At 48.5% G+C, this 23,714-nt stretch overlaps 1 protein-coding gene across 2 annotated transcripts in view; it reads left to right on the top strand.

Annotated features, from left to right (window-relative positions):
• Positions 1 to 22,205, top strand: part of Ano10 (anoctamin 10) — a 193,467-nt gene extending 171,262 nt beyond the window's left edge. For both annotated transcript variants that reach the window (XM_071600325.1, XM_027932522.2), the window contains one exon: positions 21,613 to 22,205. In XM_071600325.1, coding sequence (XP_071456426.1) covers positions 21,613 to 21,681 — 69 coding nt within the window. In that variant the 3' untranslated portion in view covers positions 21,682 to 22,205. The remainder of the gene's footprint in view (positions 1 to 21,612) is intronic.
• Positions 22,206 to 23,714: the final 1,509 nt, after the last annotated feature.

Raw genomic sequence — 23,714 nt, 5'->3', positions numbered from 1 at the left:
TTCCCTCTTAAAACTGCTTTCATTGTGTCCCATAGATTCCGGTATGTTGTGTCTGAATTGTCGTTTATCTCTAAAAATTTTTTGATTTCCTCCTTTATGTCTTCTGTAACCCATTGATCATTCAGTAACATATTGTTTATTTTCCATGTGATGCAGGATTTTTCCTTCCTTCTTTTTTCATTGATTTCCAGTTTCATTCCATTATGATCAGATATGGTGCATGGTATTATCTCCACTCCTTTATATTTACTAAGAGTTGCCCTATGGCATAATATATGGTCTATCTTTGAGTAAGATCCATGTGCTGCTGAGAAGAACGTGTATCCACTTGATGATGGTTAATATATTCTATATATGTCGGTTAAGTCTAGGTTATTGATTGTGTCATTGAGTTCTATAGTTTCTTTATTCAGCTTTTGTCTGGAGGATCTGTCTAATGGCGAGAGCGGTGTATTGAAGTCACCCATAATTATTGTGTTGTGGTCAATTTGACTCTTGAACTTGAGGAGAGTTTGTTTTATGAACGTTGCTGCACCATTATTTGGTGCATATAAATTGATAATTGTTATGTCTTGTTGGTGAATAGTTCCTTTTAACAGGATATAGTGTCCTTCTTTATCCCTTTTGATTAACTTAGGTTTGAAGTTGATTTTATTTGATATGAGTATGGCCACTCCTGCTTGCTTCCGAGGGCCATGTGAGTGGTATGATTTTTCCCAACCTTTCACCTTCAGCCTGTGTATGTCTTTTCCTATCATATGAGTCTCCTGAAGGCAGCATATTGTTGGATTTGTTTTTTTGATCCAGGTTACCAGCCTGTGTCTCTTGATTGGTGAGTTTAGTCCATTAACATTTAAGGTTACAATTGAAATATGATTTGTACTTCCAGTCATGTTTGTTTGTTTATTTATTTTAGTTTGGCTAGTTTTTACTTTTTGGTTGTTTTCCTCCCCCTTTACTGAGATACCTCCCGCTGTTGGTTTTGGGCACTGTTTTTCCATTCCTCTTCTTGTAGAATTTTGCCCAAAAATTTAAATGAAAAAAAATTTAAAATGAAAAAAAAAAAGCAGTTGTGAACCATGGGACATCTGGCAGATGGGAACTTCCTCAACCTGGTGGAGGCATCCATGAAAGATGACATCATGCTTGTGACAAGAGTCTGACACTGTCCCCTTATGTCCAGAACATTAACAAGCACATCCATTCCTACCACTGCCATCAGCACTGTACTGAAGGATCTGGCCAGGGCAGTCAGGCAGAAAAGAGTTAAATTAAAAGGCACCTAAATTAGAAAGGAAGGAGTAAAACTCTTTATTCACAATCTGATCCTCTGTATAGACGACCTGAAGGAATTTACAACGAAAATGCTAGATTTTGGAATATGGTCATTCCCACTCCTTTATAAGTTGTCTGGCTGCCTTTGTACCATAGTAGTAAAGTCCAGTCAATATGACAGAGACTCCAGGGCTCACAAGCCCACAATATTTACTGTCCAGTTTTTTTTAATTAATTAATTTTAATTAGGTATATATGACAGCAGAATGCATTTTGATTCATGGTACACAATTGCAGCACAACTTTTCATTTCTCTGATTGTACACCATGTAGCATCGCACCATATGTGCAGTCATAGGTGTACCTAGGGTAATGATGTCCATCTCATTCCACCATCTTTTCTGCTCCCATACCTGTGCCCCTCCCATGCCTCCCCCTTGCCCAATCAAAGTTTCTCCATTTTTTCCCATGCCCCTCCCCTACCATTAGGGATCAGTATCCACTTACCAGAGAGAACATTTGGCCTTTGTTTTTGAGGGATTGGCTTACTTTGATTAGCATGATATTCTCCAACTCCATCCATTTACTGGCAAATGCCATAATTTTATTCTCTTTTAATGCTGAGTAATATTCCATTGTGTATGTATACCATAGTTTCTTTATCCATTCATCTATTGAAGGGCATCTAGGTTGCTTCCACAATTCAGCTATTGCTACTATAAACATTGATGTGGCTGTGTTACTATAGTATGCTGATTCTAAGTTTTGGGGGTATAGACCGAGGAGTGGGACAGCTGGGTCAAATGGGGGTTTCATTCCAAGTTTCCTAAGGAATCTCCATACTGCTTTACAGAGTACCAGTTTGCAGTCCTATCAGCAGTGTGTGAGTGTGCCTTTCCCCCACATTCTCACCAAAACTTATTGTTGTCTATATTCTTGACAGCTGCCATTCTAACTGGCAGTAGTTTTAATTTACATTTCTCTAATTATTAGAGATGTTGACTGTCTGGCTTTTTAATGAAAGTTTTGGCAACCCCTGTTCAATAGACTCAGCAGATCCCAATCAAAGTCCCAGCAAGCTTTTTTGTAGAGGTTGATGAGTCTAAAATTGATGTGGAAATGGAAAGGACCTAAAATAACCAAAACTTTGAAAAAGAGAACAAAATTGGAGTATTAATGCTGTCTGATTTCAAAGCTTATTATAAAGCTGTACTCACCAAAACACTAGGGGAGTGGTATAGACTAGGGGAATTGAATTGTCCAGAAATAATCCCACACACATCTACTATTAATTTTTGACAAAGGCACAAAGATGTTGCAGTAGACAAAGGATAGTCTTTTTCAACAAGTGGTTCTTATCAATGTATCAATATCAATAACTGGATATTCATAGGGAAAAAAAAGGAACACAGACACATAGTTCATGCAAAACTGGATCATAGACCTAAACATAAAACCTAGGAAAAAATAAGAGAAAATCTTTGAGACTTTGCTTTAGGCAAAGATTTCTTAGATAGGATTCCTAAAGTATGAGCCATAAAAGAATTAAGTCTATAAATGGGACTTCATCAAAATTTAAAACTTATGCTCTTCAAACTCCTGTTATGTGTATGATAAGAAAGCCAAAAGAAAAGCTAGAGAATCTACAGCAGACTGTCCTGGGGCCTGCCATGGCCTCTCTGGGCTGGGGCGAGGCTGCAGCCTCCCCCAGCCCCACCTCCTGCCCTCTCTCCACTGGGCAGGAGCACAAGGCCAGCCCAAGCAAGTCCAGCAAAACCACAGTTTCCTGAAATCAAAAGATGTTTTTAGGAAACATGGCAGAGAAGCTTCCCTGAGAGGCCAGAAAACAGGGACATTGAGGGATTAGGAGGAGTAGTGGTTTGGAGCCAAGAGCCCTCCCTGGTTTAATGCCCTGAGGCCTCAGCTCAGTAGCTTTTGTGGCCTGGGCATGTGACCTTCCTAGACACACCTTGGTTACCACATTTGTAAACTGGGAAGTGTTGTGAGGATTAGAGGCGAAGATGCAAAGACACACACATCACACACACACACCACACAAGGTAGCCTGGGGTTAATGGCTGTGGCTTACATAGAGGGGCCTGGTTTTCTTCACCAGCAGGGGAATGAATTCTATAAAATGTGAAAACTAATGCAAGTATAAGGGCACTTTTTATTTGTTTGTTAATTATTTCCTAGAGGGGGAGGCCAAGGCTCTAACTTTTTAGAGGGGATTAAACATTCCTACAAGATGGGGGAAAAAATTCTAGAAAGAAGCCAGGAACACAAGTATCCTGAAGAGGCTTAGAGTCAAGAGGTGAGGGTAGAAGAATTTGACACAAGGGAGAAAGAAAAATGCAGAGCTACTGGTAGTGTATTTATGACAAGAAAGTGTTCCCAGAGGTCAGAGCTGGACTTTTCCAGACGAGGCTGTGTGCCAGGCCTTAGGAGGAAAGATCACAGGCAGCTTGGAGCAAGCCTGCTGCTGACCACCAGGGCCACAGTGCCTGAGTGGGGCTCAGAGGAGGCAAGTCTAAGGTTGCACTGCCCGGTAGGAGATGTTGTCACCTTGGCATCTATTTCCAAGATGCAGGGCAGATGCCAGCACTTAGCAGGCCTACCAGGTGCCCTGACTTGCCCCAATGCTTGTGCAAATGAAATGTAATTTGGGGGAAAAAAAAAAAAAAGAAGTCCCCTGTGAGTTCCATAGCCTCTCTGCAGCCCTAGGAAGGTTCTTTCTCTGGTAGTTTGGCTCCTGTGATTGCCTTACAGGGGAAAGGGCAGAGGGATGGAGGTAGAGGGAGGTGGGCATTCAGGAGACCAGAGTCTTCCCTACTGAGAGACAGAACATGAAGAGGGGGATCCTGGAGAGAGGGAAGGGATGCCTGAGGCCACAGGGCAGCTAGCTCCCTGGGGAGGACCACTGAAGTTGGTGGAGAGAGGGGGACCTGGTGGTGTCTCTTGTTAGAGTCAAGACCCTGTAACCAAAGAGGAGAGGAAACAAATAGCTTCATGGAATATCAGAGAATGTGATTTGAGTTTCTAAACAAGGCTTAAAATATTAGAATATAACAACCAATAGAAAGTATCCCAAAATATACCAGAAAAATGGACTTGTTAGAAAACTGGCCAGTGTAATCAAGAGAGCTTTAAATTTTAATTTAAGCAAGAAAAAAAAAATGCTTAATGCCCAGACAAAGCCTTCTGACTAGGTAGAATTATAAATAGCAGCTTTGACATATTCCATTGAGAAGGTGCCCAGGAATTTACAGGAGAGGATAAGAAGGATGAGATTTAGGAACTTTCATAGCCTAGAATAGCTCTGGGTTGTTTCCATATAAAGAACAAAAGTTATTGAGTGACCTTGAAGTGTAACAAGTCCATAAATGGGCCTTTCCCACAACCGGGAGAATCGCCCAGTGGTGTCGTGAAGGACCTAGGGAGGCTTTTTCCGTTTTCACCTCCAGCCATCCTTGGCATGTTGGCTTTCATCATGGTCTCAAGGTGGCTGCCACAGCTCCAGGCATCACATTCTCACACCCAAAGGCAAGGAGGAAAACAGATAGCCTCTCTTTGGAGTCACTGTATTTGGAAGGTGAACCTTGTCAAGTGCCACCAGTCAGGATCTAGTTGCTAGTTCATGTTGGGGAGACTGAAAAGGTAGGCACCTAGTAATTTTCACTTCTAGGGTGAAAAGTGGGCTCTTAGAGCCAGGAGGAAGTAGAGGCGGGGTGGGGCTGGGAGGGAAGGCATTGAGTTAGCAGTAGAAGAGAATGATCCTTGTTCTTACAGATGAAAGCTTGCAGGTTGCTCTCAATGTCCAGAAAACACATACCCAATGTGAGAAGCATGAACTTGAAGACAGAAAGATAGTAGAGTACACAAGATGAAGGAATGAGAAAACATCTTGATAGGCTTCCAAGTGAAAATCAAAAAAGACCATGTTACGGTTTAATCAGGAAAAACTGAAGGTCTTGCACTGTATTTAAAAAAAAAAAAAAAAAATCTGGGCTGGGTGCAGTTCAGTGGCAGAGTGCTTAGCTAGCACGCCCAGGACCACCCCAGGCCCAGACCAAGTACTTGTGATAAAAGCAGGCCTGGTCCTGGGCTGCAAGTTCAAATGAGCCAGAAGCGAGATTGCCAGGGAATTTATGTAACCAGAGACTGTGGCAGCAGAACTGTCCAGAATGGAGGAGCAAGACCGAGGCCTCCCAGGCCAGCCCTGGCTGCCTCTTCTGCACCAGCTCCTTCTCTCAACTTCACCACCACCTTCGTTCCTCTTTCACTGCTCAGAAAGCTCCTGTCCGCGACGGCTCCTCAGACTCCTGCCCTCTATTAACACTCAACCCAAGTGCTCTCTTCCCCTGCCTTGCCTGAGCTGACCCTGCCTCCTCCTCTCTCCACTGAACTCCAGGCCCTGCAGCCACACACAGCTCTCCCTGCTGGACTCTGAGTGGTTGGAGGATCCCTGGTGCTTACCTAGTGTCTGGTGTGAAAAGGAGGTATTTCCTGACCCCTCTTTGGTTGAATGCATCTATAAATGAGTATCTCAACACTGTTCTGTGTTAGACTGGGCACATGAAGAGCCATGTCCTCGAACCCCCTGGGAATCTTATTAAAGAGCAGATTCTGATTCTGCAGGTCTGGGTGAGCCCCATATCCTGCCTTGTGACAGGTTCTTAGACGAAACTGATGCTGCCTGTCCTTTGACCACACTTGGCATAGCAAGGACCCGGTATCAAGTTGAACTGTAGGCACTGCATTTCTGTCAAGACATTGAGGAATTCAGGAGTGATCAGAACGCCCTGAGACTGAGGACAAACTGTTTTTCTTCTCTGAGTTATAATAGGTTCTTGCCTTACAAATGGAAACAATAATAGAATCCACCTGACAAGAGTTGTTGTGAGACTAAGTCCTGGCAGAGGGACAAGCACAGGGCACAGGTTAGCTGCTGTCAGCTTTATCACTTTTCTTAGGACTTCAAGAGGTGGGCCTAGGACCTCTGACCAGAAAGAACACTGGGGGAGATTTGGCAAAGCATAATGAAGATCTTTGTAGTCACCCAACTGGACTAGAACTCGGGGAGGAGCCCTGTTTGTGGGGAGTGCCCCCCTCTGACTGGAAACCTTCAAGTAGACTGTACCTCTCAGCTGCTGGAAGGGTTAGCAGAGGACAGGTTACCACAGTGCTTCCAACTCTGCTCTCTTGTGGAAGGGACGTGGGTTGATAAACACAAAAGGGAAGAAGTCAGTGAACTGGGCTTTTGTTCCATGGCAGCTCTTTGGGAAGCTCCATCTATGGGGTGGGTAACAGCAGAGTTTTGGTTTGCTTACCAAAGGTACCAAAGACATTGGCCAAAAAGAAATGATAAAATCCCTCCAATCAGTCTTTCTGACTGCAGGGGACAGGAAGAAGACCATGTGACTGGAGAGGCACAGAGCATCGGCCTGCAGTTGGCAGGGCTGGGTCTCCTGCACGGGAATGCTGTCTTTGTCCCAAAAGTCCAAGAAGCCACTGAAGGATCCTCAGCCTGGGTGGATACCTTCAGGTGTAGATTTAGGTTGCATCCTGAGGACACATTGGGGGTGTGGCCAAAGAAGGTATCTGTCAGTGGGGGAGGCTGAGGCAAGAGGATCGAGAGTTCAAAGCCAGCCTCAGCAAAAGCAAGGTGCTAAGCAACTCTTAATAAATAAAATATATAATAGGGCTGGGGATGTGACTCAGTGGTCAAGTGCCCCTGAGTTCAATTCTCAGTACCAAAAAAAAAAAGAAGAAGGTACCTGTGCACCAGTAAGGAGATTCTAGCAGTTTCTATGATGGATTCATGTGAAGGTAGCCAGAACATAGAGAAGTAGACAAATCTGAGGAATGAGTAGGAGAGGAAGTCATCCAAACTTGATTTCCTAAGGCTTCAGAGCTGCATGCTTGGGGTAGATGTCTGGGCAGTTAGCTGGATGGGAAGCTAGACTGACTTTGGAAAATGATCTTGAGTTTAGTTTGGTTGATTTAGTAACATTCAAGGGAAGACGCCAGGTAGGCATTGCTTCAGAGAAAACCTGGGCTGGACAAAAGATGTGTGGGTAGTCTGCGTAGAGGTGGTGGCTGAGGTCATGGGTGCCACGGCCTATCAGGGAGGGCATCTCAGCCCTAGCCATCTGTGGCTATTTAAATTTAAATTAGTTCAAATTAGATCAGATTAAAATTCAGTTCCTCAGTTGCAATAAGCAAATTATCAATGCTCTATCGAACATTCCCATCATCCCAGAGATCTGTTGGAGAGTGCTGGTCTAGAGGGAAAAGAAGAGAGGGCCTGGAATGGATTCCTGAGAAATGGCAACTTGTAAGGGCCTTCCAGGAGAGGACGAGCCTGCAAAGCTCAGAGGAATGAGACCAGGGAAACGTTCTGTCACACATCCAAAGGCAGAACCTCAAGAAGGAGCTAGTTTCACAATGTCAGACACTGCTGTGAAGTCATAAGATGAAGACCAGGAAATGTCCAGTGGATTTAACAATATGGCGGTGAAGGATAACCTTAGAGGGAGCGATTTCTGTGGATTGATGGACCAGCAGCCAGTTTGGAGTGGTTTGGGGAACTACAGCTGAGAAAACAACCAGGATAGAAATTTCTGTCAACACATTTGTCTGGGAAAGGGAGGAGAGCAGGCCAGTGAGCAAGGATGCACCCCAAATGGAAACTCCAGTGTCTGTGACATCATCTCTGAAGTGACAGTCCCACGCTTTGCTGTATTCTCCTGGTTAGAAGTGAGCAACTAGGTCCAGCCTACACCCCAAGGTAGAAGGGATATTCCAGAGGAGTGAACCTCAGGAGGTGGAGATCACTGGGGTGGTTCAGAGACTGCCTACCACAGATCCCCAAATTCAGCTAGGTTGAAGGCTTTTTTTTTATGGTAGTTTTCTATTCCAGTTCATTGAAACAATTTTTGTTTCATGAACAAAAGGGAATCCATGCATTTATCGTATGTGTTTCCACAGAATAGTCAGTTGCTGCTTTATTTTCTGCAGAACAAATTTAGGGACTCCCATCTGGTTTTGATACTTTCTGTATTCTATCAGTGTGATACTGTTTGGGAAGTTTGACAAAATAAGAAACTGATCATCACGTCTCCCTTCAAAATCATTTAGGGAACATTTTCTTATATAATAGAAATATCATTTTCTTGTAGAAAAGGAAGACCTTGTTTTTGGAGAATATACATGAACATATTTAGGGGGACAAGGGCATGAAGTACTTACTCTCTGAGGATTCCAAAAACATGATGTAGCAAGAATGACCAAGCAATGCAATGAAGTGTAAGCAGCTGATAAAACTGACTCTTTTATACTGTTTGCAATTTTTCTATAAGTTTGGAGTAATATCAAAAGTAAACTTTGGAAAAAATATTCTTTCTCCTCTCCAGACCTACTAAATGAGAAGTACAAGTAAGACCTGGGAGACTTACTTTATAAAAGGTCTTCAGATACATTCTGATCACTGCTCAGTAAGGTCTGAAACTCACTATGTGACAGTAGACCTCATTTTACTTTTTTGGGGGGAGGGGGGTATACCAGGAATTGAACTCAGGGGCACCCAACCACTGAGCCACATCCCCAGCCCTATTTTGTATTTAGAGACGGTCTTACTTAGTTGCTTAACGCCTTGCTTTTGCTGAGGCTGGCTTTGAACTCACAATCCTCTTGCCTCAGCCTCCCGAACTGCTGGGATTACAAGCAGTTTTACTGCCCTCATTTTACTTTTAAAGCTGTCTATATAGATCATCCAAAATAGCCAGTTGGATTTTTGCATAAAAAAGATTGTCCCATGAGACAGTGTTCGTGCTGTAACCACTGCCCCTGGATCTCCTCCAGCTACAGAATTGGCCTCTCCAAGGGAGTGGGATTTGAACAGCAGAGGGGCGAGTGTAATCTTGAAACCCAGGGAAGAAAGAAGAACCCTCCCCAGGGATGTGTTTGTGCAGAGGGAAGAGGGCGATGGTTTCAGCACAGGCTGCTTTGGTGCTCTCACCCCGATTCTTTTGGCCACCACTCCAGATGGGGGCACCAATAGGCAAGAGGGGCCCTGTCAGCTCCCACAGCAGAGTCTATCATGGTGGGAGCATGAAGTGGAGCTTGCCAGTCACCCTGTGGCAGGCCAGGGAGGCCGCATGGAGGACATGACGCACATACTGTGTCTTCACAGAGCAGTAGGGGTTTGAGGGTTTCTGCAAAGCCACGGAACTCCGGAACAGGAAGATCTGAAACGAGAGGCCTGCTGCTGGAACAGTGGGCTGGGCAGCAGGTTGGGAGCGAGTGCCAAGAGTGGCATCTGTGATTTCCCCAGAGCTTCCTGCCCAGCGCGCACAGCGCCCTGCCCTGAGTTTCCCAGGCAGAAGGCTAGCGGGGAAGGAATGGGCAGGGATCCTAGAGGCCTGGGGGAGGAGGCCCCAGAGGGGCTTTCAAGGTCCAGTCCAGGTGGCCAGAAGCCCAGCTGGCTCCTGCACTCCACCAGGGGCTGCAAGTTCCCCATGGCTCACAGGTTAGCCCAGGACTGTTGGCAGTTCCCTTCTCCTGTGTGTCATTAATGCGGTACCTGATGAGGGCTTTGTTTGGAAACAGTCGTCCCCTCATGGTGTAGAGGCCTCTGGGCTCTGACTCACCCCCGCTGTTTTGTTCTGTTTCCCTCTAGTTCAGTGTTTTCCTCTGTGGTCAGCCCTCACTTCCTCCCCGCCCAGGACATTTCTGCTATGCTGGGCTGGGCTGTGCACGCGTGGGGGTGACGGCCTCACTGAGGCCCTGCAGGAGTCTTCCTACTGACATCAGTTCCTTTTTGAAAGTAGGAATGGTGGGGTTTTGTCCTCAGGCTTATTTTAGCAGCCAGGATGGTGTTTTGCTCCGCCCTGCAATGGGTTTCTTGCCCTTTATCCAGTCAGAGCGCGCAGCCGTGGCCTCTCCATGTGTTTCTGTGCAGTGCTTGGTTCACAGGGCAATGAAAGAGACCCCCACAATCTGGTACCATCGTCTGAGAGTTTCTTTGGTTCAACGTTGTTTGTTTGCATTGTACAAAATGGCTTTTGGAAATATTGTCCCCCCACCCACCCGCCCCTGCTCCCAGAGCCACGTAAGTTAACTGTGAATCAGCCCTGGGCTTTGCTACTTGACAGAATCACTCCCCAAATGCCTGGCCATGTGCTCCTAAAACATCTATCTATGTCTTCTTAACAAAATGACTCGCAGGTCGTCCAGGGTAACAGGACGAAATCATCCATATTTTATGGCTTTCACCAGGGAATTCCCAGTTAGCCAACAGCTTATCTCTTATGCTGTCGCTGTTCTTGGCACCACACAGGAAAACAGTAGTAGTGTTAGAAGAAGGACCGAATATCTGAAGTCATGTTTAATTCAGTACCTATCACATGGATCAGCTCTTCTTGTTTCTGAAAAGCTAAGCAAGGAGGTTCAGGTTCTGATGCTGTGGATGTGGTGGCTTCTGGTCAGAGACTCCTGGTCTGTAGCCATCTGACTTAAGCATTGAATTGACTAACAGCCTAACCTGACCTGTGACCAGGATCCCTTTCCCAAAGGTCAGAATAAAGACAACACTGGTCACATGGGCTAGGTACTGCCTTTCTAGAACTTTCCAGTGTCTGTGTGGCAGGAACAGAGAAGGAAGTCATGGCAGTCAATCTCAAAGGAGACAGTGCAGCTACATTTTTATACTTGGAAGCAACAGATCAAAACAGAGGGAGTTGAAATGAAGGGGGTATTTAGCACTGGTTTCTTTCTGCGGGGACTTGAGGGGCCTTAGGAAATGCACTTTACCACATCTCTTCCTGTTTTTCACTCTCCTCTACATATGCTGTGGAGACAAAAACAGCAGGTTAGTCCTACCTTTCATTATTTTGAATTTCTGAACTAAATTTGGTAATCCCAGTTTCACCCAAAGAATCAGAACATCTTCAAAGTTCACCTGTACCTTTGGGGCTTAAGAAAACACAGAACTTTCCTGTTTCCATTAGGTGAGTAAAGGGCGACATGTGATATTACAGACAGGATGAGAAATGAGCTGCTGTAATATTGCTATTATTTTGGTAAGAATTCAAAAGAGCCTTTGAAATATGGTCAGAAACAGGGAAAACCCATGCATTTTCACATGCTGTCTCAGAGTCACACCCTGACATCCAAGACCAACAGGGACATATGTGTCACATTCTTAGCAATTGACGCAATTGAGTCCCTAATTAATTTCAGTTCATCTGAGATGGGCCACCTGATGCCAACACACACACACCCCACAGCCATGCCCCCTTGGAGCACATGTGCGTGTGCAGCCACACACACACACACGCGCGCGCGCGCGTGTGCTGGAAGAGCCTGACCCAATTTGACAAGGCTTCGTGGGGTGCCAGTTACCCAGTCCCCATGTTCCCATCACACTTGTTTCTTGCTTTTCTTTGTTCTCCAAGACTTAGAGTGGAAAGGGTGATCTGCGCTAAGGCACATGCTTGTGCCATTACATGCTGTTCCTCTAAACAAGGTGAACCTTCAGTTTTCTCCCAAAAAAAGGGAATTTGGAAACAGAGCCATGTCCCCTGAGTGTAGACAGATCACACTCTCTCTCAGACCTCCACAGGGAGCCTCTCTGCAAGCCCCGCACTGGGCCGACTTTGGGGCCCGGTCACTTGGGGACTCGTGCCAGCACAGGTGCAGCTTCTGCTGTGCTCTGTCCCATCACCCCTACCTTCACCTGGGCAGAGCCCCTGCTTCTCAGAGAACAACAGCACCATCCACCTAGAAGCAAGCCATTCCACTTCTCTGTTGAAGGCCGGCAGTGACTTCCCCTGACAGCCATGGTGCCTGCGGTATTCAGTGAGATCCATGTGGCCCCAGAAGCTGCTGACTTCTCACAGAACTTTCTTTGGAATACCTGGGAGAGGCAGGAAGGGGATCTCACAGTGTTCCTCGCTTGGCATAAACTACAGGCTTCTCCATGTTGGGTCCCTGCTGCAAAAACACCATCCAGAATCTCACCCACCTCCTCTTGCTTCCTCAAGCTCTCCCTCTGCCCAGTCCCTTAATCCTTCCAGGTGAGGTTGTACCAGGCCATCTGTAAGGTCCAAGGCCACATGGGGGTTGGTGGGGCTGAGGAGCAGGCCAGGGCAGCCCCTGTGTGTTCTCTGCACCTCTAGCGGTCAGCTGATTTGGATGTACTCAGACACTGTGCAGCACCCTGAATCCCCACTGAGGAGAAGGAACTTTCCATGTGGGCAAGACCACCTGCAGAGATCCAGCCCACAGTAGGGTCCCCTTTCCCACTGCTCTGAGGAGCAGTTTTGTTTCTCAGACCATGTATTAAACTCTCTATTCAAACTCTCCAAGATGTCCCTTCCTGTCTTCCTTCTCTCCCTCCTTCCTTCCTTCCTTTTTCTTTTCTCTTTCTAAAGTAATTTGTCTCAGATGCTTTAGGAAAAAGACTGATCATCAACCAGAAGCAGGGCTCCCTGAAATGGAAATTATCCCCATCAGGTCTCCTGCTCTGCTGCCTCAAAGAAGCAAGTGAATCTTGAAATCACAGCTTTCCCACAGATAAGATCAAATTCTCAGGTGGTCTCTTAAGGCTTCAAATCAGAAAGAAGAATAGGACAACTTGTTCTTCCCTTGTTCACAACCAGCCACAGGAGCCTGGGATAGAAGGGCATCTTCCAGGATCAATTGTAAACACTTTGAAGGATGAATTTCATGCCCCTATAAATGATTGTGTGAGTCTGCTTTCTGTTAGTGTAACAAATGGCCTGAAATAATCAACATGCAAAGAAAAAAAGGTTTATTTTGGCAAACAGTTTTGGAGGTTTCAATCCATGTTTGGTTGATCCTGTTGTTTTAGGGCCTGTGGCAAGGCAGCACGTCACGGCAACAGTGTATGGCTGAGCAAAACTGTTCTCATCGGGAACCAGGGAGCAAAAGGAAAAGAGAGAGAACAGGCACCCACTATCCCCTTTGAGGACACACCCCAATGCCCTAAAAGCCCCCGCGAGGCTCTGCCTTTTAAAGGTTTCACCATCCCAGTGGTGCCAGGCTTGGGTCCAAGCCTTTAACACACAGGTCTTTGGAGGACATTTCAGATCCAAACTATGAGAATAATACTTTTTTAATGTACTTTTTAAATTTTGTTCTTTTTAGTTACACATGACAGAAGAGTGGCAATAACATTGTTAATCATTTAAAAAGAAAAACTTTCAGCCAGGCACAGTGGTGCACGCCTGTAATTCCACAGGCTCCACAGGCTGAGGCAGGAGGATTTCACAAGTTCAAGGCCAGCCTCAGCAACTTAGTGAGGCCTTGCCTTAACAACTCAGGGAGACCATCTCAAAATTCAAAAATATAAAAAAGGACTGGAGATGTGGCTCAGCTGTCAAGCGCATCTAGGTTCAATCCTTAGTACTCCACCCCCGCCAAAAAAAAAAAAAAAAACTACACATTTCATATCCAAACTACAGCAATAATTTTTTTAATCAGAAAAAATTAAGCATGTGCTTTAGAAATCATTTAGCTTATTATTAACTAGACCATCCTAGAAGGTCTGACCTGGCGGAGAGAGAATGGGAGGATAGTCCCTGAGTGGTTCAGTGCTGTGGGTTACCCCAGATGGGTTTCCACAGCTCATTGTCACCAACTGTGTGTCACTTCAGTCCTAGATTTCAGAAAACATAGACTGGCAGCTTCATGTGCTCAAGACCCTATAACTAAACAGCGAGGAGTGTACAGTGACATTACCGTTACCCTGCATTTAGCCATCAGTATTCCTTACAGGGGCTGCCACTCCCCCAGGAGGGGACACAAGTAATGGAAAATCATAATGAAATGAAAGTCATAGGACAGAAGCAGCCATTAATTCTGCTTATTGAGGCTTATAGATGGAAATATGTGAGAATTAACTGTGTTGGGGGAAGGATGTCAAGTGAATATGGCTAAAATCCCTGCCCAGCACTTTCTGTGTTTTTCTTGGAGAAAAAAATGATAAAATCAAGCATAGTGAAGTCAACCTGGCCAGCTCGCCTGGCTGTTAGAAGCGTGCCCAGTGCCAGCAGTTCTAGAGACAGCGTCAGCACCCCGGGGCAGCCGTTCTCACCTGGCCGGGGACCAGGCCCACCCCAGGGGTAAGGGGTATCTGGTAATCTCTTGTGCAGTGAAGAAATATGGGGTTTTGAGAATTGTACACTGTAAATATATATACTATTGTTATCCATTTTATTTTAGTCATTATACTGATTTTGAAATATTAGATGACATTAATAGAGAATAAAAATATGTGTTCATTAAAGGCCAAAAAAGCCAGGCACTGTGGCCCATGCCTGTAATCCCAGCGGCTGGGGAGCCTGAGGCAGGAGGATTGTGAGTTCAAAGCTAGCCTCTGCAACGTTGAGGCGCTAAGCAACTCAGTGAGACCCTGTCTCTAAATAAGATACAAAATAGGGCTGAGGGGGGTGGCTCAGTGGTCCAGTTCAACCCCTAGCACCCCCTAAAAATAAATAAATACAAAATAAAAAGGTCAAACAGTATCCGCTGGGGAACTGCCCTGGGCAAGGAAGGGAGAAGATGCTGGGGACACTGACGCTTTCCCCTTGTCCTGGGGTCCTGGATGCAGTTGTAAGGGTCTGTTTCTAATTGGGTGCTGGTGTAGCACTTGTGGGGGAAGGAACCAGCCCTCTGCAGTGACCAGGGCCCTTCAGTGCCTGCGCGGCCCCCTCCCCTTTGTGGGTCCAAGGAGGGGTGCAAAGCCTCTGGCAGAGGGAGCTCCCTGTGCGGCCTCTCCTGTCACCTGCCTTTTCTTTTCTGGTGGCAACAGACAGTGTTTTCTTGAGTTAAAGTTTATCCCCCGTTCATATTGAAGAAATGTCTACTTTAAACAAATCTTTGTTGACATCCCAATGCGGGCAGTGGACTGTCTCCCACATTCCATTTAATGAACTATCTTCCTCATCCTTTTATTTTCTAAACTCTGGGTTTCTTTCTCCTGCCACAGTGAAATTGTCCCCTTGTCCCCATGACTCAGGACTCTTGAGTGGGAAGTCAAACCCTGAATGGCCGCTGACCACCACAGGTACCTCCCTCAGGTGGTCACCCCTGAGTCATCCCAACTCGGGGTCCCTAAAAGACCATTGATCTCCATGGTTTTATCAGTGGTGTTTATTTCTACTTTGGGGGCTTTTCAGCCCTTGTGTCCTGTTTGGACTAAACTGGATTATCAGATCTGAAAATGTCTCCCAGCCACAGCTTTCAGTGAAGGAGCCTACGAGGGTTCCTTTGGAGCAGCCACTTGTGTGGGGTCCACTGGCCTGTCATGCATCCTCTGCCAACACTAGCCCCGAGCCCAGGCTCTTGCTAGCCATCAACGCGGAACCTGCAGTTGAAGGATGAGGGCTAACCAGATCATCATCTCCACCTTGGTTGGTTATACATCTCCCTGGGTCTCATCTCCCAAGGGACCTAGCAACATGTGTGACTACACAAGGGGCACCTGGCCTCAGCGAGTTGCTGCCTCCTTAGCTGCCAAAGCTCCCAGACAGGATGGGTAGGCTTTGCATCCTGGTTGCCAGAACCTTCCTTAGCACCCAGGAGGAGCCACTGGGGGCCTGCATTCAGAACAGGAGTGAGCTACCTCCAGTTGATGCCTATTCCAAAAATAATTGATGGTACTTTTCACATATACTTAATTTGATTTCTTTAACAGTCCTCACTTGTTTTGGATCTTGGAGACTCTGACTCTTTCCATTTGCACTTCTGCTTTACACATTGATTTGCATTCTGTGTGATCCCCCAGAGATCCTAAGTGAACAGGGTTAAAGCACTGCTCCCGGCCAGGCCTCCAGTCACTGCTCTGTTGTCCCCTTGGTGGATGTCCCCAGGCTACTCCAGAGCTCTCTCACCAGTTTTGCTTTGGCATTTGGTGTTAGCATCCGTTCTTTTCAGCCACCTGTGGAACTTCATGGCAGGCATATAATGATGTCCACAGCCCAGGTTTGAGAATTGGCTGTAGTTCATCAGATACAATGGGATCCCTGTCCCAAGAGCATCAGGATGAACATGTGCCCAGGGAAGCGAGCCTCTAGCTCCTGCAGGCTCCTCACTCCTGGAGGGAACTTGCCATCTCAAAATACCTGTGAATTTTTCTTTCAAAGCATCTTTACTTTTTGCTTTTGGAAATTTTGCTCTGAAACCCAAATGTATAGATAAAGTAGAGCTTAAAAGATTATTTGAGCCAGGCATGGTGGCACACGCCTGTAATCCCAGCAGCTCAGGAGGCTGAGGCAGGAGGATTGTGAATTCAAAGCTAGCCTCACCAACTTAGTGAGGCCCTAAGCAAATCCGCGAGACTCTCTCTCTAAATAAAATATAAAAAAGGGTTGGGGATTTGGCTCAGTTGTTAAGTGCCCCATCCCCCCAAAAAAGATTATTTGAGAAGTAGATATCCGGGGAAAAAAAAAAAACCCTGTTCTTGTTTGTTTTTGCTTGAATTGACTCTGCCTTCCTCAGGGTCAACCCACAAGGTACTGAAGGGTGCAGCCTGCACCACACTGCTGGTGAGTGGCGGCCCTTTTGGAGTGGAGCTGGAGTCTCTTGAAGGAGGCTTAGTTTCTGCTGAGAGCAGGCTGACAATCATGCAGCCTTCCTGGTGGCCCTGTTTCCTCCTTTCCTCCTACCCTGCAGTAGCTGCAGACCAGCTTCACCAGAGCCTCACCTGAAGGGCATGGTGGAAACTCCAAAGATGCCTGTTGTGCCCACTGAGCCAGAACCTTACTGGCCGGGGCCCACATCTGCACCACTGTTATCAGGGCAGGGAACTGTGGGAAACTCTGAAGTTCTGGCACTTCTGACATAAAGCCCAAGCTTTGCTGTATTTTCTGCCATCCCACACATGTGACAAACATACAAGAGTGACACCAACTTCAAGAACTTGAGTATTTCTTATTTATGTCCACAGGAGAAAGGAGGCTTCCCCTGTTGGTCGTAACGATGCTGAGATCTTCGGCTGACTTGGCATCTCTGGCTGCCCCTATGGGTCAGCCGCTGGGCTGGTCACTCCCCACAAGTCCTGAATGAGCCCTAACTTGGTGCCCAGCACTGCTGCAGGCCTGGGATCTAGTCATGGGTCCTAAAAAACAGGAAAGCAAAAAATATATGTAAACAATGAAAAAACGGATGGCGTGAATGAAGCACAGGAATTAAAATAGAGGGATGTGACGGTGACAGGTGACCCGTGGGGAGAGATAGGTTTAGGACTGAGTGGCAGGGAGGAACCTGCCAGTGGAGCTCTGGGGCTGCACGGCTGGAGTGCAGGGCTGTCAGGGAGAGGCATGAGAAGTCGGGGAGGGTGAATTTTAGTCCAAAGTAGAGTGGAAACCCTTCAGAGCAGCATGTGTGGGTCACACTTAGGCTTCTTTGGGACAAAGAATCTAGGAGAATCTGGGATGTGGTCTCAGCACAGGTGGAAGGAAGGGAGTTCTTGGCAGGTGGAAAGGGCCAGACCCAACAGTAGACCCCAAATCAGGGAGAGGCAGCAGACCTTGAGGGAGTTTGAGGTTCTGGGGCTCTGAGAAGCCGAAGCCAGATGGAGGATGGGGGCATGGTCGGGTGGGGAGGGAGATAAGAGCACTAGTGCCTTTGTTTGCCAGAAAGTCTGCCATGGTACTTTGGCCAAGTGTTGAAATGAAGCAGCCCCTGCGGAGGGACTGCAGGCATGACTCCCTCAGCACCTGCTGCCGCCCTCTGCCCCTCTGCTCCTTGTGTCCCAAGAGCCACAGCTTCCTTTCTCCACCTCAGCTGCACATTACAATCACCTTGAGCTTTCTGAAGTTCCATTTCTGGGCCACACTGCAGACCAGTTAAGTCAGCCTTGTCACCAGGCCCGTACCCTGAGGCTGCAAGAACTCAGGGGAGCCAGTGCTGCCAATGAGCTCACCCGAGCACCCCTTCCTGTGTCAGCTGCTGAGGCAGGATTGGTGGGGCCCACAGCCTGGCTCCATCCTGGCCACTGTGTTCTGCACTGAGAGGGTATGGGAGCTTGGGGGGCCACCAGGGCATGGGAACCCAGGAACCAATGTTTTCCCATCCTTCAGCCAAGGTTGCTCAGATCACTCTTCAGTGGTTGGGGGGGCAGGGGTGGTGGAGTAGTTGCTAATAGGCTTCTGGTTGGGCAATAGGTGTAATCAGTTTGGTCGTGATTTCCTGAATGCTAAGAATAGAAGAATCCTAAAGTTCATTGTGGGTGTGGCCAAGGAGAGTCTCAGCTACAAGTTTGAGAAGCCAAAGGGACCAACTGAGGTCTGTGGGGTCCAGACTCAGAAAATCTTGCTGTGTTCCCCAGAGGGGAAAGGGGGTTTGATTACACATCCTTCCCCAGGTTAAGCTGTGCCTTTAGTGGACCCATTTAATGATTAGGTGCTTATTATAATCATTACTAATAATGATGCAAAAAATCAGCCTGTGCTCTATAAAGAATAATTTTGATGCATGAATGTTTTAATGAGTCACGAGTTGCAGAAAAATTCCATTCTCGCTCTTCATTCTGTTACTCTTTTGTAGGGAAAAGGTCAGCTCCATTATCTTCCCTGTGTTTTTATGAAAGTTTTAATTTGAGTGTCCCTAAAGAAGCCAGGTATTTTTTAAAGGGCATGATGTTGCTCTCTCCCTCCCTGTCAGTCCCACTCTGCGACCAGAGTTGCTGAAGAGAAGAAGCCAAAGACCTGAGTGAGCCCCAGGCGGGGTGGAGCACTCCTGGGAGGAAGTGCCTAGCCGGTCACTGCACTGCAGTGGCCCAGGGAGCACAGCCTTCTGGTCCCCACCCGCTTCCTCTGGCCAAGCTGACCTTGAGATGTCCTTGGCTCCAGCCCAACTTGGGAGTCCCAAAGCTCCACTGAGGCAGATCAAACCCTGAGGGACCAGCCACACAGGAAAACTAGGGTTTAGTCCAACTGACTAGGCCATTAGGCTCGGTCACTCGTGACCTTACTCTAGGACATGTGAAGAGAAGGCAGAAGTGTCACCTGAGCCACCTGGTCAGCATCAGGAGAGGTCTGTAGGGTCCTTGGCCACCCTTCCTATCTTTGCAGTGTACATGACCCTGTGACCTCATGGACATCTTAGAAATGCCCTGAGCAGGGCAGGCACTGCAGGGGGAACAGGTTCTGGGCATGTTCCTGAGGCCTGGAGGAAGCCCTGAAGTTGGATCGGAAAGAAGGGCTATAGTCGCTGGGAGACGCCCCCTTGGGCATTTTAGTTTTAAGGACAAATGGAGACACAGATGGGGAGCTCCCAAAACGAGACAAAGGTCAGTTAGGGCTTGTCTTTCAGGGAAGAAGGCCCATCTGCCTGACTTCTGTGAGACCTTGCTCCTTCCAAAGGTCCCCTCCCAGGATAGCCACCAGATACTACTGTTCTGTCACCTAATGGCTCAGGCCTCCCACATAAGTAAGGGAGCAGTTTGCACCTGGAGAGGAGTCTCAGATGCACCCATTTTGATTTTCTTCTCCATGTCAAATGCCATGGAAATGTGGCTTCAAGATTCTGTGACAAGCTGAGGTGATCCTCATTATTGTTCTGCTTTTTATCTATTTGGCCTTTAATTTCTTATGGTTACATGTCAATCAGGAAACAGAGTCTCATTCATTCTGTCTTCTTTGTCTCTGTCATAAAGATATTTTAAAAGTTTTATAGGTATTAAATGATACCAGCTTGAATAGTCTGCAGTGAACCTTGACTGACACATTACAGTTTCCTTCGTGGGGACATTTTATCTCTGCAGCTGACAGGCACAGCATGCTTGTGTGACGCCCTGCAGTGTCTGTGGTGGCCAGGGACAGATGCAGGAAATCACCTCTGGAGAGACACACTAGGTATAGCAGTAACTCAATCAAACTGTGTCCATCACCCCGTTGAGCCAGAAGTTACAGAAACATCGCAACTGTGTGCCACTGGGGAAGACCTGTCCCCAACCAGTGTTTACTCCTGTGTCTACCCCTGCTCCAGGGCACTGATGAGTGAAAATGTCCCCCACTAGTCACCTAGTCACTCACCATGCTCTGCCTGGCTCTACCCCCCATCAAAAGCCACCCTAGTCTGCTTAGATGTGGATGAAAAGGGCCAGGAGTGTCCCAGCCCAAGGAGGAGTCAGCTCTGGAGCCCATTTCCGAGCTGCCCTTGGAGGACAGACCAGGCACAGAAAGGATGGGAACTGTCGGGAGCAAGTGGGCTCTGTCCCTCCTGAGAGGGACAGACCTGAAGGATCCTTCCAGGGGAAATCAGCCTGACGCAGAAGACAGGCTTTTCTTTATGGTCTGTCAAAGAGGCTCCTCTCCCTGAAAGGGAGCATGGCGTTGTCCCAGTGTTGCCTATGAGACTCCCAGCAGGTTTTGTGCTCAGATTTTTTCCGTTATCAGAAATCTGAGTGTGGGGGCTGGGGCTGGGGCTCAGCGGTAGAGCGCTCACCTAGCATGTGGGAGGTGCTGGGTTCGATCCTCAGTACCACATAAAAAGAAATAAAGGTATTGTGTCTAGTTAAAACTAAAAAAAATGTTTTTTTAAAAATCTGAGTGTATTTTAAGTATATTTTAAGCCAAATTCCAAAATACTTGCACATTTATGCAAGAAGTGGGGCAGAGCTGTGGCCCTGTTTTCTAGCACCTGCAGGACAGAGGTGGCTTGGACCTGCATGGGAGGAGGTGGGGTGTGGGGAGCCACATGACCCTCCATGGCTCCTTCCTCTGACTCCTCCCTGCCAGGCTCCCATCTTGCTGGCCAGGAGAGCACCTTCTTCCTGGCCTCGCCCTCGGGGAGACGTCTCAAGGTGTTCCCAGTGAGGATGTAGCCAGGCGGGGGTGCAAGGTGGTTCCGTGGTGGGAGGGACAAAGGACTGGTAGAGTGTCTGATGCCTTGGAGCCACTGCCCTGGACCAGGGCTTTCGTGTGCACTGCGTTGCTGTCACTGCGGAAACAGACTCAGCAAGGTCCAGCTGCCGAGGTCACTCAGCTTGTGGGGAAGGGAGAGGACTTGGCCCCATGTCAGTGCCTGTCCTCTCCTGGGCCTGTCCCTCCACGTCATGCAGGGAAGAGAACATGACCTGAAAGTCCCTGCTGCCCCGTAGCTTGTGCAACACAGCCTTTGTCCCCTTTCTCTTCAGAGCCAGACCCAGGGACTTGCAGGAGGCCATGGGCAGCGTCAGGGTCATCTCTTCCCCAGGGTTTGAAGTCACTGCCTGGGCCTCCACGGAGAGCGGGGGCATCTGCCACCACATAGGGACCTCCACTTAGGCTTGTGTGGCTCATCCCGTGTCCTGTGTTCTCTCAACAGCAAATGAAGCTCGTGGCTGAGAACCTGAAGGAGGAACCGAGGGAAGATATAAAAGAGAAGGCAGCCTGAGCGCCCAGCACGCCCGGCTGCCCCGTCCACTGAGGCCTGCGTTGGGAGACAACTGCCGGAGGGTACCCAAGCAGCACCGTGCACCTGAACCCAGACCCACTGCTTGGCCACGTGGAGTGGCTCCCACGTGGCAGGTCCTCACGTTGCAGTGCCCTGGCTCAGGGGTAGAAAAGGGCAGCCAGGACCCTTGGCCCTGCCCGCCCTGCCCCTTTCTTGGCCCCACATGCCCGTCCAGCTGCCTCACTCTGCTGCAGAGCCACTGTTGCCCTTGAGCCTCGCCACACCCTCACAGTGAGTGCCAGTCACTCATGACCCCACCAGGACCTGTGGCAGGGCACTGGGTTGAGGCATGTGCCTACCCAGCTGATCCTAGCTGTGCTGTCTGGTCCTGCCGAGCATCAGTTGAGAGAGGGGCGTGTTTCCTACTCCCAGGCCTCCTTCCTGATTCTGTTTTGCAATATGTTAACAGACCTTTTGTCAAAAAAACCATAGAACTGAGCTATTAAAGGCAGCCTGCCCTCTGACTCCTACTTCCCTTCCCAGACAGGGACAGAAATGGCCTGACCTGCTCTATCCTGAAACTAGACCTGGGTCAGGTCCTTAAAGGTAGAGTGGTAAGAGGTGGGCAAGGTGGAGGCCGGGCCTGAGCTTGCAGCCAGGGCCAGGCCTGGGGAGCTGGTGCTGGCCCCGGGGGAGCCCACCAAGGTCCAGGGGCTGTTTTTGTGTGTACAGTATGCATACAGTGCCAGGCCAGGGGCCAGCTGCCACTTCTGGCACCCTGGCATGGGCCTTGAACCTGCAGCGGAGGAGACGTCCTTGCCTGGTGGTGCTGTCCTCCTCCCTGGCTGTGTGCACAGGGCTGCCCGTTATTCACAGGCACAAGAGTCCCACCTGGAATCCCACAGGAGTGTGGCCCTCCAGACCCATAAGCCATGCCTCCTGTGGCTGAGGACCACCCTGTGAGGGCAGGGCCTGGCTTCCGCCATCCTGCCTCATGAAGCAGGCGGCTCAGGCAACCCCTCCCCTCCACACCCGCTGCCTCAGAGCCCAAACTGCAGACCCTCGGTGCTTGGAGTCAGGAAGCCACAGATCCCCAACCCACCTGGAGAAGAGGGGAGAACAGGGAGGGGATGACGTGCTTCCTGGGTGGTGGGGTCCGGCTCCCTCGATTCCCTCCTCCCTTCAAGCTGATTCCAGCATCACTTGTTCTGGAAGCCCCAGCGCTATCCCTGCCTGCTGCCCTGCTGGCTTGGCTGGGTCCTCCCAGACTGATATTTTCCAGCAGGGACACTTTAAGTGATCTTGCCCCTTCTCTTGCTGGGATGAGGCTCTTCAGAGCCTAATTTTTCAGTGCTAGTTTAGTGTTTGACAGAACTTTCTGGATCAGGCTCATGTTTTAAGAAGCCAGTGAATAGTTGTCATCAATATATGTCTGAGCCCTGTGACCCCAAGATCCTCCTGTCCCAGCCTGGGCACCTGTAACCACTGGGAAAGGAGAGAGTTCAAGTGGGTCCTTGACCCCAGCCCAGGGCCCAGCTTTGGGTACCAGTCGCGTGGGTGCAGCTGGTTGTAAAGCAGTGGGTCCCGAGTGCCCAGATGTGAACCCGAAGGCTCAGCTGGCAGCTGCCGTCACAGCTGCAGCCTCCCCCCAGGCCGGGCCTCTGGCGTCCTGCACTCAGGGCTGTTGTTCCCAGGAGCCTCCCTCCTCCCCTCGGCACCACCTACCTAAGCCTAAGCATGAACCAGGACCCTGCACTGGGCCAGCCCCGGGCACAAGGCCACCGGAGATGGTGGATGTGGGAACAAGGCAGGCTGTGGAGAGGGAGGCTGGTGGGAAGGAGAGGCTGCGTTGGTCTCCTAGGCTTCCAGAGAGCTGGAGTAGTGGCCAGTACTCTCTGTGTCACCCACACTAGAAACAGGTGGCATCTAGCCCATGGCAGGTGCTCAGGAGTTCTGTGGCACAGTGGAAGAGTCGGGATGGGGCAACGTCACTGCTCCATGTGTGCAGTCCTCAGCTGAATTGAGGACGATGT

Source organism: Marmota flaviventris, chromosome 1 (genome assembly GCF_047511675.1).
Source record: "Marmota flaviventris isolate mMarFla1 chromosome 1, mMarFla1.hap1, whole genome shotgun sequence".
Lineage (NCBI taxonomy): Eukaryota > Metazoa > Chordata > Mammalia > Rodentia > Sciuridae > Marmota > Marmota flaviventris.
The sequence above is the reverse complement of the archived record's forward strand: the minus strand, read 5'-3'. Positions and strand labels throughout refer to the sequence as shown.